This window comes from Parasteatoda tepidariorum, chromosome 1 (genome assembly GCF_982258835.1).
Source record: "Parasteatoda tepidariorum strain Cologne lab strain chromosome 1, Ptep-v5.0, whole genome shotgun sequence".
Classification (NCBI taxonomy): domain Eukaryota; kingdom Metazoa; phylum Arthropoda; class Arachnida; order Araneae; family Theridiidae; genus Parasteatoda; species Parasteatoda tepidariorum.
The window spans coordinates 118,049,948-118,061,764 of NC_141755.1; the positions used below are offsets into that span (position 1 = coordinate 118,049,948).

Genomic DNA, 11,817 nt, shown 5'->3' on the forward strand with positions numbered 1-11,817 from the left:
CAATAATTAGCACAGGTGTCGCTAGGATCGATGATGGTCTAAAATACGATACGAGGAGAAAAACAATTTCTGCATAGTATACATTTAAAGTATACTATCGTCTACTTCGACTGGGGGCTTTCCTCTCCATTGCATTCAAATTATTTAAAATTATTATTCTAAGGGGATAATTTGGTGGACACTTTAGTAATTTTTTATAATTTTTGGGTTCAAATGACAACTTTGATACTAATGCCAGATTAAAGGAGAGGTGTCAAAATTTCGAAAAATATATACATATGCTGAGAAATCTTTATAAAGCATTTTTTTTAAATATTTTATTCTATCCATGTCACTCGATTTACAATAATTAGCACAGGTGTCGCTAGGATCGATGATGGTCTAAAATACGATATGAGGAGAAAAACAATTTCTGTATAGTATACATTTAAAGTATACTATCGTCTACTTCGACTGGGGGCTTTCCTCTCCATTGCATTCAAATTATTGTTAATAGCCGGTTATAAGGGGATAATTTGGTGGACACTTTAGTAATTTTTTATAATTTTTGGGTTCAAATGGCAATTTTGATATTAATGCCAGATTGAAGGAGAAGTGTCAAAATTTCGAAAAAACCATACATATGCTGAGAAATCTTTATAAAGCATTTTTTTAAAATATTTTATTCTATCCATGTCACTCGATTTACAATAATTAGCACAGGTGTCGCTAGGATCGATGATGGTCTAAAATACGATATGAGGAGAAAAACAATTTCTGTATAGTATACATTTAAAGTATACTATCGTCTACTTCGACTGGGGGCTTTCCTCTCCATTGCATTCAAATTATTGTTAATAGCCGGTTATAAGGGGATAATTTGGTGGACACTTTAGTAATTTTTTATAATTTTTGGGTTCAAATGGCAACTTTGATACTAATGCCAGATTAAAGGAGAGGTGTCAAAATTTCGAAAACTATATACATATGCTGAGAAATCTTTATAAAGCATTTTTTAAAAATATTTTATTCTATCCACGTCACTCGATTTACAATAATTAGCACAGGTGTCGCTAGGATCGATGATGGTCTAAAATACGATATGAGGAGAAAAACAATTTCTGTATAGTATACATTTAAAGTATACTATCGTCTACTTCGACTGGGGGCTTTACTCTCCATTGCATTCAAATTATTTAAAATTATTATTCTAAGGGGATAATTTGGTGGACACTTTAGTAATTTTTTATAATTTTTGGGTTCAAATGACAATTTTGATACTAATACCAGATTAAAGAAGAGGTGTCAAAATTTCGAAAAATATATACATATGCTGAGAAATCTTTATAAAACATTTTTTAAAAATATTTTATTCTGTCCATGTCACTCGATATATAATAGTTAGCACAGGTTTCGCTAAGATCGATGATGGTGTAAGTTACGATATGAGGAAGAAGAAAAAATTCTGTATGGCCTACATTTAAAGTATACTATCGTCTACTTCGACTGCAGGCATTCCTCTCCATTGCATTCAAATTATTATTAATATCCGGTTATAAGGGGATAATTTGGTGGACACTTTAGTAATTTTTTATAATTTTTGGGTTCATTTAATGGGTAAAGAATGGATCAAAAATAATATGCATAATGTTTAAAATTCAAAATAAAATTTGAACAAAAAAAAATTATTGAAATCGACTATTGTGGTCGAATCACTATTGTGAAACGCAGGACTCAAAGCAGCGAAACGTATTAGGTAATTCGAAGAAAACAGAAAACTTTTGAAAGGTGATTATTATAGTATACACTTCCAAGTTTCATTAGACAATGATTTTTAATTAATTTAGATGTTTTTCAATCCACCTTCATCATGAACGTTTGCATAATTTTGATAACGTTTTTATTTACCCGATTTAATATGATTTTGAGACCTCTCATTTATATTTAACTTCATTTTCAACAAACAGGTCATAAATATATCAAAGGGCCGGCCAGATGGTTGAGCGGTTAGCGTGCCTGACTGCGGGTTCGAATCCAGCTCAGGACATGAATGTTTGTGTGTGTTGTTCTCTATTGTGTGAATGTGGCCCACCCTATAAACGGGTATCTGTGGCAGTGTGGCATGTTGATCGTCTCCGTGACTTAGGTTCGCAGGTACCCACTGGGTAAAGTTAAATGAGTAATACTTCCGGCATCTTCACATTCGAAGGACGTAAATATTCAGTGCCTGCCTTTAAAAGAAAAAATATTAAGGGTGACTGTTATGTAAAACCCTGTAATAAACAAAGAACAATAGCGTGCATAACAAACTCCTAAATTTAAATTACTATTTGGCAATCATAATAAAATTAAGTTAGTGAGTTAGTGAATAAAAAAATAATGTTCGAAAAATAATAATTAAAAATAATAAATAATTTACAATTCTTGGGAAAAGCTTTCAAAGGCACGACGTAGAAGTTAGTTTTAAATTTAATTAAAACAATCTTCTTTGTGATTTAAACATTGCAAAAAAATGTTTTACTTTCAAAATTTAATTTGATAAATATTTTGAAAGCACGACAATATATAAATAAAGATTACATCATTTTTTTCTGAACTATATAATACGATATAATAATCGTTAACATTTAAACACAACAAAAAGCTGATTTCTCTGCTTCGATTACAATCTGTTAGAAAGTCAAATGAAACTAAAACTCAATAATAAATTTTGGCAGATTAAAAAAGAAAAGAAAAAGCACTTCCTTATTTATGTTTGGAAGTTGTATTTGTTTATATTTCTATTAGGAGTTATTGTTATTAAAACAAATGGGAGGAACTTTTCAAGCATATAAATTAAGTATTTTTTTCTGTAGATATAGAACATTTTATTTCAAAAACATAAAAATTAATTACGATAAGAAAAATCTAATAGATGTATGAGGGTTTAACTTTTGATTCCATACAATCCATTGAGACGTAAAAACTTTTGAAAATTCTTTTTCGAAATTTGCAACATCTTAGTTTCGCCCTCCACACCAACTGTTCAGGTGTATTTTTTTTGCACATTCTATGCAGCTTAAAAAAATGGAATTAATTCACCTCAAAGCGCTCGCTTTTTTTTCTGCGTCTATCTTTCTTAAAACAATAGAGAGCACGCGTAAAATGTTTTTAATCGCCTCTTAATCTTGTCACATCTTCAAGGAATCACCAAAGGGATTTCTTTGAAGATTTCAAATTACGCACCTCGGAATGCTATGCTATAGCGTTGAGCTTTAGCTCGTTTTCAGGTGATAGTAAAGCATAAGCCGGGAGGGCACCATAAGGATACCGATGCATTGTACAACAGTCCACTAATTAAACATAAGATGAATGCAAAAAAAAAAAAACTTTTTTTTAATATTTATACCTGTTGAAAGAGGCTTAAATGCTTTGATGGTATGAGCGCTTTTAAATTATGTATTAATATATATATATATATATATATATATATATATATATATATATATATATATATATATATATATATATATATATATATATATATATATATATATATATATATATATATATATATATATATATATATATATATATATATATATATATATATATACATATATATATATATGTATATATACATACACTGGTGTGCAAAACTTAAGCAACAAGTGCGTTTTTTGTCATAACTCTACAAGAAATCATCCGATTGACATGAAATTTGAATATGATGTACATTATTTTGCACTTAAACGATGGTAAAAGAATAATGGCGCAGAAATGAATATAAAGCTTAAAGTAGGGTATGGAACAAAAAAAGGCTTTATTTGACATATAGTGGCGTTACACATGATTGCCTGAAGAAGCGTAAGAACAATTGGCAGATGATCCCTAGTATGGGATATGCCCCCCTCTTACTGTAATTGTTGCTTGGCATCGTCTCTCCATGCTAAGCACCAGATTATCCAGGAGTTCTTGGGGTAAACGTCTCCATTCCTCCTTTAACGCAGCTTTCAGCTGATGGGTGTTACCAGGAGGATACTGTCGTGTCGCAAGACGTCTCCCTAATGCATCCCACACATGCTCTATGGGATTTAGATCAGGAGAGTAAGCTGGCCAATCCATTCGTGTGATATCCCTCATGAAAAAATCGAGGTATAAATGAGGTATAAACGAGGTATATTTTAAAGGTATAAAGGAGGTTGTTGTTTAAATACGTCGTGAAGGTTGTTTATTACAAAAATTAAAAGAAAGAAAAATTAAAAAGAGAAAGATTACTAAAGTGCCTTAAGTTCCTGAGATCCATACTTAAGTATATTAAGAAATAATTAATAAAGATACATTGAAAGTTTTTTTACGGATAAAAGCTATATTTATTAACTTCTAATCAATATAGTAAAAACACATATTTAAAAAATATAACTTCACACCAACTTAATAAATAATTTATTGAATGTATTACATAAATTTTACAGTTAGATAAAATAAAGTAGTGAATTAATCTTAAGTAAAACAAATTAGCATCAGTTAAGGCAAGTTAAAAATCTTTTTAATACGAAAAATTAAAAACATCTATTTAAAACACTAAAACAAATAATATTCTTAACAACACTTTCCAGCTAGTGGAACTGATCTTATAAATATTTATATGAATTACTAAAAATATTTGTAGCAGGTAATGTGTATTTCACATTAATTATGTAGTATACAAAACATGTTCTAATTCTGTAATATTGGGAGAAATTTTATCACAGAATTACAAACTTAGAACTTAGAGAAAAAAAATGACAAGTTAAAGGGTAAAAAGAAAATCATTTAGTTCTCAAATTTATCAAGAGTCTAACTAGTTTTTATAATTACTATTGTTTAAATCTATGTTGAAAATTAAATGATAAAAATGTAAATGATAAAAATGCATAGTAAAAAATCGGTATAAGAGAGAGTTGAGCACAAGTTTTCTATGTCTAGATCAGGCAGAAAGAAAAGATTCAGAAACAATCTTATGAAAAGGTCTTGGATTATTGCGTTCATTGTGTTATGAAAAGGTGGTGGAATTTTAGTTGAAATTCTCCGTTTTGTTTTACATCCTACGTCTTCATACTAAAAAATGGAAATATTTCAGAATAATTTTTTTAATCAAAATTAAGTTACTTAAAAACAAGTATTAGTTTCAGAAATTAAAGAATAAATAGGTAATTTTAGTTTCAAGCATTTTTGAGCCTTTTTTAAAGATAAAGGAAATCTTACACATTGTTATACTTAAAAAGAAAAGAGAGATAATTCTTGTAAAATCATTCAAGCGAAACTAAGCATAATTAAGGATCTAGATTAAATTAGCGAGTAATCAAAATGATCAAGAACCAAATTGGAGTACACAGTTTAAATAACATAAGTTATGTTAGTACTATCGCCTATAAAGCCAATAAAGTAAAAAATGATTGCACCAAGGCTCAAAAGCATAACTGAAAAGCTGAACATGGCAGTTTCTAAGCTTGGAAATCTTATTAAAAGTATAATATTTGCATAGAAGAAGCCTATACTCAAACCTTCAGCATGTTGAGCTAATCAAAACAAGAAATGATCCTGCTAAAAATATTTTATGTTTAATTTCTATTATCGATCAAATCTCAGGTTCCACCCTAAGATTTTGATAGTTTCACCCAGTTTTCACAAACTTTATTTTTTGAACCAATACATAAAGACTACGTGAAAGGTTTCATCCAGTTGGCCCATGTCATAAAACAGTAAAACATTGCAAAAGGAGCAGATTTAAATCAAATTATTAAAATATTCAATTTGAACTATGTTTAATTGTTTTCAATTAAACAAACATCAATGTGTATCATTAAATGAATATATAAAATGATTATAGTAATTTCCTTTGATGATTGTAAAAAGGGTTAATAAAAAGAACAATTTTCTTAATCAATTGATTTTTAATAAAAAGGCATATGTAAAAACTTCTCTTCTTGAAAAAACAAACCATAAATTATGTTAAGAAACACAAAGATAAATTATAAGATAATGATAATATAATGATAAATAAATAAATGAAAAATAAGCCATTGTTGTCAATCCTTTCCTATATTGTCATATGAAAATTTAATATTTTAGAATAGGGACTCACGTTTTTGTGCTTAATAATTAATAGGAAAAAATTTACATAGTTTTACATTACATAAGAATTAATATATTTTCTGAAAATTTTCAGTACACACAAATGTAGTTTAGGACAACAATTCAACATGTAAATGGTGAAAACTTACAAGGCAAAATGATGAAACAAGAAAAAGCATAAGCTACAATAAAAAATTAAAGGAAGCAATTTATAGTAAGGGGGAAATTTTAGAAGCCAAATCATGTCCATGTGCAAAGAAAACTAAAATGCTAAAAGTTAAAACATTGAAAATTGCCTGTAAGTATCTGTCATTATTTTGTTTAAATAAACAGCATTTTATCTCATAAAAATAAAAATACTTTCGGAAATGTAAATTGCAACACCACTGGTCTTTTTGGAGGTTAATATTACTGCAGTAATTAAAAAAAAAATTTTAAGTCACAAGAAGAAAACATTAACATAGTAAAAAGTATAATTGGTTATTTAACTATGGTAAAAGCTATACAGATAAAATTTTTAATTTTAAAAAATGATTGGTATTCTCACATAAAAAAAATTCTGTAATTACCTAGAATCGTTTGATGACACTAGTTATATTTTCAACTCACAACTAATCTACTTTCCTTTGCTGAAGCAGAATATAGATTTCTTATGGCTTTGAGCTTCTCTCCTTAGAGGAAGAAACATCTCTGAAATAATAATCATTTTTAATTATATAAGTATGTTTTAACAAAACATATACATTACAAAATAAATCTCTCATTACAAAATAAATCTTTAACAAGTGAAACAATGAAAGATTTATGCTACTTCAACTTTTAATTATCGAATATGAAATGCTATTTGACATTGAAATAAAAATTGGTATCACATAATTCAAGTTGCCTCAAGCTTATGGAACAAACAGGGTTGCCACAGAACGAAAATGAACAAAATAGTTGCTTTTAAAAGCCTAGAGCATGAAAATAGTTGCTGAAAACTGTGAAAATAGTTGCCTAAATAAGAACAAAAATTTTATTAAATGACTTAATTGCCTTATACCATAATCCATTTAGTCAAGTTGGTGGCAAATATGATAATTTTTATATAAACGTTAGTGTTTTAGCACTAAATTTTTATTTAAAAAAATTAGTATCTTTGCAGAAAATTAAATACTTTTAACTACTAGAATTCATTCAAAAAATACTTTTTCATTAAAAAAAACACACTTATTTTAAGAAATTTTCCCTTTTATCAATAATTGAGAAAAGTGATTACTCAAATTGAAAATTCATGCATTGTAATATCGTAATAAAAATTGGGTTTTTTAAAATTGTGCAGAATTTTGTAACAAAAACAGTTGAAAAGGCGATCGAGAAACGAAATAGACTTACGATAGAATCTGTTCAAATTGAGCGCATTAAAAAGTGATGACTCAAATTTGAAATCTAAAATTTTTCATTTTTTACTTATTTATTAAATTTTTTAAAATTTTATTTTAAATTTTTTAAGAAAAGAAATTCAGTGTGTTCAGAAGATTTCGCGGGCTGCAGGTTTTCAACCCAATTTATGCTTAAAAAATTGCTAGGAGTACAGAAAAGTCTCCTTTTCCTGAAAAATATTTGCTTTTTTAGCCTTTTTAGGCAAAAAAGGTTACCATAGTCGCCTCATGCTGAAAATAGTTGCATTTTAGTCGCCTGTGGCAACCCTGAACAAAGAACTAAGGTGCAATCACAGCTAGTTGTTAACTTATTTTAAATAAAAAAATTGCATGACAGTTGGTAAGAAGCTATTAGTAATTGTTAATTGTTTTTTTTTTCTTGTGAAGGTGGTGCTTCATTTCATATTTTTTCATTTTGTAATGAAACATTTCTGTTCAATTATCTTTTGCAAACAGGTATTAAAAGTGCTCTTAGAGTTAAGATAAAACTTTTGTTTTTCGTTTTTTTTAAACCAATAAGCTTTTAATAAATTTTGTTTCTCATCATGAAATAACTTTTAACCTAATAGTTAATTTGGTCCAGATATTGTTTGGGATCAATTCATCTGAATGGTTATAATAATAACAGGATAGGGTAGTAAAAGTCTAAAAAAATAACTCCTACAAACTTGTTATTTAGAAACTTTTCTACTTATAATTTCGCAGGTTATCAAAAGAGGTATTTTATAAAAAAAAGTAATTACATTTATATGATTTCGCTTTTCCACTAGTTTTGCTATAGTGTACAGCACTTCCTTCTAAAGAAGATTAATTTTCTCTAATAGCTGCTTTTTTGGCACTAATATATGTAAAAAACATGACAGTCAGAGGGGCACTTACTAGAAAAGATCCTTGTGTGGTGATCCCTTAAAACAAAAAATTCTCATTAAGCTACAAAGGGATAAAACCAATGAACAGTAAAAATATGAATAGTAACTTATTTCTTTTTAGATACTCTCAAAAATGTAAAACCAGAAGACAAAAATTCTTACTCCTTGTGATGAATGATGTAAATAGTTTAGAAAAATATCATATTAAGATAATTCATTGTGACAAAAATATTTATGATAAACATAAAAAGCATAAGATAAAATGTGACAAACTGTCTTCTTCGTATTGCATTTCTAAAATATATTCTTTAGTTTGAACAATAACTGTTTACATAAAGTGCTGTAAAAAAAAAATTAGTCTTGACAATTTTTTATTAGTTACAGTCCAGGCCACATAGCCACCCCCGGGCAAACATCTACATGCTTTTTTTTTTTTAAAAAATGTGTAAGTTTAAAAGCTATTTTTTCTAACTTTACGTATTGAACTGAATGTTATTTTAGAACACTTGCGTGAAAGAAATTTTTTAAGCTTGTAGCTTACTTGTCTGCAAAGTCTTGTTGTTGTTACTTTACGTCGCACTAGAGCTGCACAATGGGCTATTGGCGATGGTCTGGGAAACATCCCGGAGGATGATCCGAAGACATGCCATCACAATTTTGATCTTCTGCGGAAGGGATGGCACCCCCGCTTCGGTAGCCCGACGACCTGGGCGCGAAGTCGAGCACTTTACGGTAGCACAGTTTAACGAGGACCAATACCGCACACCCTCGGTCCCTACGCAGACTGATCCAAGTGGTCACCCACCCGCACACTGACCGTAGCCAGTGATGCTTGACTTCGGTGATCTGCTGGGAACCGTGTCTTAACGATCAGCCCACTGCGGGACATCTGCGGGTAAAGTCTATTTTAGTTTTTGAAATTCAAATTTTATAGAGAGTTAGATGAAATTTGCAGACATGAAAAATGTATTACTTATTACTTTAAAGGTTTAAAAAATTATGTTTAATTATTAAAAATCAAATTTATTACACATGACATCTTCGCTGCGCAAGCGTGAGCTCATAACGATTGGAGCAGTTTTTCTGTGGATTCTGTCTCGTGAAGCTAGTCTAAATAGTGCTATTGCCTGAATTTTAGCCATCTTTCTGTTGTTTATGTTTAAGTCATGTTATTAATTTTAAAAAAATACCATTATTTAAATAATACAGATTTGAAAAAAAAAATCTTTGAAAATCTTTATCTTTTTTCTAATATGCAAGTGCAAATTTTTTTTCTCCATAATATAATATATTCGAGTTGAACTGTAATAAAATGTATTGACAGTTTCAGTAGTAACTCTATTTAATGTATAAAAATATAGTTTTTATTTTTGATATTAACAAATTATTATATAAAGTTGTTTATATCGATTCTTTGATTCAACTGCCCAATTATTCGTAACCAAAGTGTACATATTATTGGAAACTTTAATTTTGCTTGCTCAATTAGCTACTTCTTACCTTAAAATAGAAAGAGCATTGCTATTTCTTTTAATTTTCTGTTATTACCCTGCTCTTTACATGTAATCCTGATTATTGAATTTTTAAGCATGTTTCACAATTCAATAAGCAGTACATTTTTCTATGAAATTGATTATAATTCTTATACCAAAAGATATATTAATATTAAAAAGAGGCACTGATAAACTCTGTTTTCACAATTTTTATAAAATTTAAGAAGTAGACAATGAATTTTTTTTTATATGAATTACTAGTGTGCAATAAATTGTTCTGCATGAAATTTCTAGCAGTTACATTGGATAACTATTAAATGTGCTCCTGAACTGGTTGTCTGAGTTAATGTTCTTTATGGCTGTAACAAGTTTTGTTTCCCAGAATTCTTAATTTCGGATTGTATTGATGTAATTATAAAATTGAAATTGTGTATAGTAATTCAGTTTTATTTGTTCTGTAATAACTCAACATTTAATAGCACCTCTTTTAATGGTAATAGGAAAACACTCTGAAAAATTCCACAGACAGTTCAGTTTAAAATTTCTAAATTTTAATGTAGTTTAAGCCTAAAATTGAATCGGTCATTTTTAAAAAGGCCCTCAGACTCATTACTGGTGCAGTTAAAACTACACCCATTGATTCCATGTTACTACTCACAAATATTAAACCACTGGAGGTTGTATTCGAGGAGAAAGCTTCAATTTTTTATGAAAATCCCCCACTTTAATGATACTTTTTGGTTGAACTATCGAAATTCTCCTCAAAATCTTAAATCCCAAAATGGTTTTGTCCAGATAGTCCATGACTTCACAGATGCTCTTCAACATCCTGTAACAGTGGATAAAGTTATGAAGCCAAGTAATCCACTACTAGTCCATGAGATTAGGAAGTATCTGGACCTGCAACTCCTGGTCCTCAAATGCGGTACCGCTCCTGAAGTTCTTCTCTCCCTTGCTCTGGAGACTCTAAATAACAGATTCGCAGAACCTGAATGGCTGCGGGTTTATACTGATGGCTCTTTTTCAAATAACCAACCTAATGCTAGAGCGGGTGTTTTTAACGAACTGTTTTCTATTTATGCCCCAATCGGAAGTTTCCGAACCGCATTTGATGGGGAGGTTTCCGCTATTCGCATGGCTCTTCAGCAGTTGGTTGTTCTTAGTGATAAATTTCAAAATGCTGTTATCTTATCTTACGTCAGAGTTGCTATCCAGTCCATAAGCTCCACACTCTTCCTATCTTCTAGGGATATACTGGACTGCTTAGTAGAAATGAGCGGGCAGACGCACTGAGGTGTTGCAGCTCAAGAATAATAACGTTCCTTTTTGTACTATGAAGCGACTTATTAAGAACAGAGTGTCTTCTCGATTTTATCGAGATGTAAGGACACATACTGCTTCCAAAAGTTGGAGGCTCGAGGCCGAATGAGACAATGACTTATTTTTGTTCATGTCTTTTTCCGCCTTTATGTCAAGCTCTCTGCCACTGGAAATAAAAAAAAAATTAAAAAAGGGTCTACTTTAATTTGGATCCATTGAAGAAACCCCTTTTTCAAAATGATTCTTTCCAAGGCTCGAAAAACCACCCGTCTGCCCGTCCTCGGCGGTCAAAAATTCCCAGCGGACAACAAATTTCTCGAATCCGACGTCCGCGTGGACGGCCATTTTCCCGTTAATGTTGGTGATACATTTTCAATTTTTGTCATCTTACAAAAGTCTAGCGCCTCACTTCTAAAATGACCCTCTAATCTAGAAATACAGCAACATACTGCGCATGGTTGAATTGATGTTTTCTCTGTCTCCCGTACTGCAGCGGTTGCAAGAGACTTTTCAGCAATAAACTTACAAGAAAGAAAAAAAAAAGAAGAAAAAAAGAAAAGAAAGATATTACGTACTGGTCTTAAACAAAAAGCGTTAAACGCAATTATGAACATCTACCTAAATGGAAAACTCCTTTCA

The 11,817-nt window shown here is 30.0% G+C and overlaps 1 protein-coding gene and 1 long non-coding RNA gene across 3 annotated transcripts; one reads left to right on the plus strand and one right to left on the minus strand.

The window, feature by feature from the left end:
- Positions 1-4,567: 4,567 nt before the first annotated feature.
- On the minus strand, positions 4,568-8,807 carry LOC147816775 (uncharacterized). 2 transcript variants are annotated; one of them, XR_015429109.1, is made up of 4 exons: positions 8,528-8,807; positions 8,240-8,401; positions 6,645-6,765; positions 4,568-5,058 (listed from the first exon to the last, which is right to left on the minus strand). It is a non-coding gene; the product is annotated as an uncharacterized LOC147816775 (long non-coding RNA). The 2 variants fall into 2 exon arrangements; XR_015429108.1 differs by lacking the exon at positions 8,528-8,807 and having other exon boundaries at positions 8,240-8,521.
- A 1,759-nt stretch (positions 8,808-10,566) lies between these two features.
- On the plus strand, positions 10,567-11,151 carry LOC147816776 (uncharacterized). The gene has a single exon (XM_087157352.1). It carries the CDS (start codon positions 10,567-10,569, stop codon positions 11,149-11,151), a length of 585 nt encoding a protein of 194 aa, XP_087013478.1.
- The last annotated feature ends 666 nt before the right edge of the window (positions 11,152-11,817 follow it).

Bases quoted from the DNA above. Each gene is read 5' to 3' on its own strand.
- LOC147816776 (XM_087157352.1), top strand. From the start codon at position 10,567: ATGAAAATCCCCCACTTTAATGATACTTTTTGGTTGAACTATCGAAAT.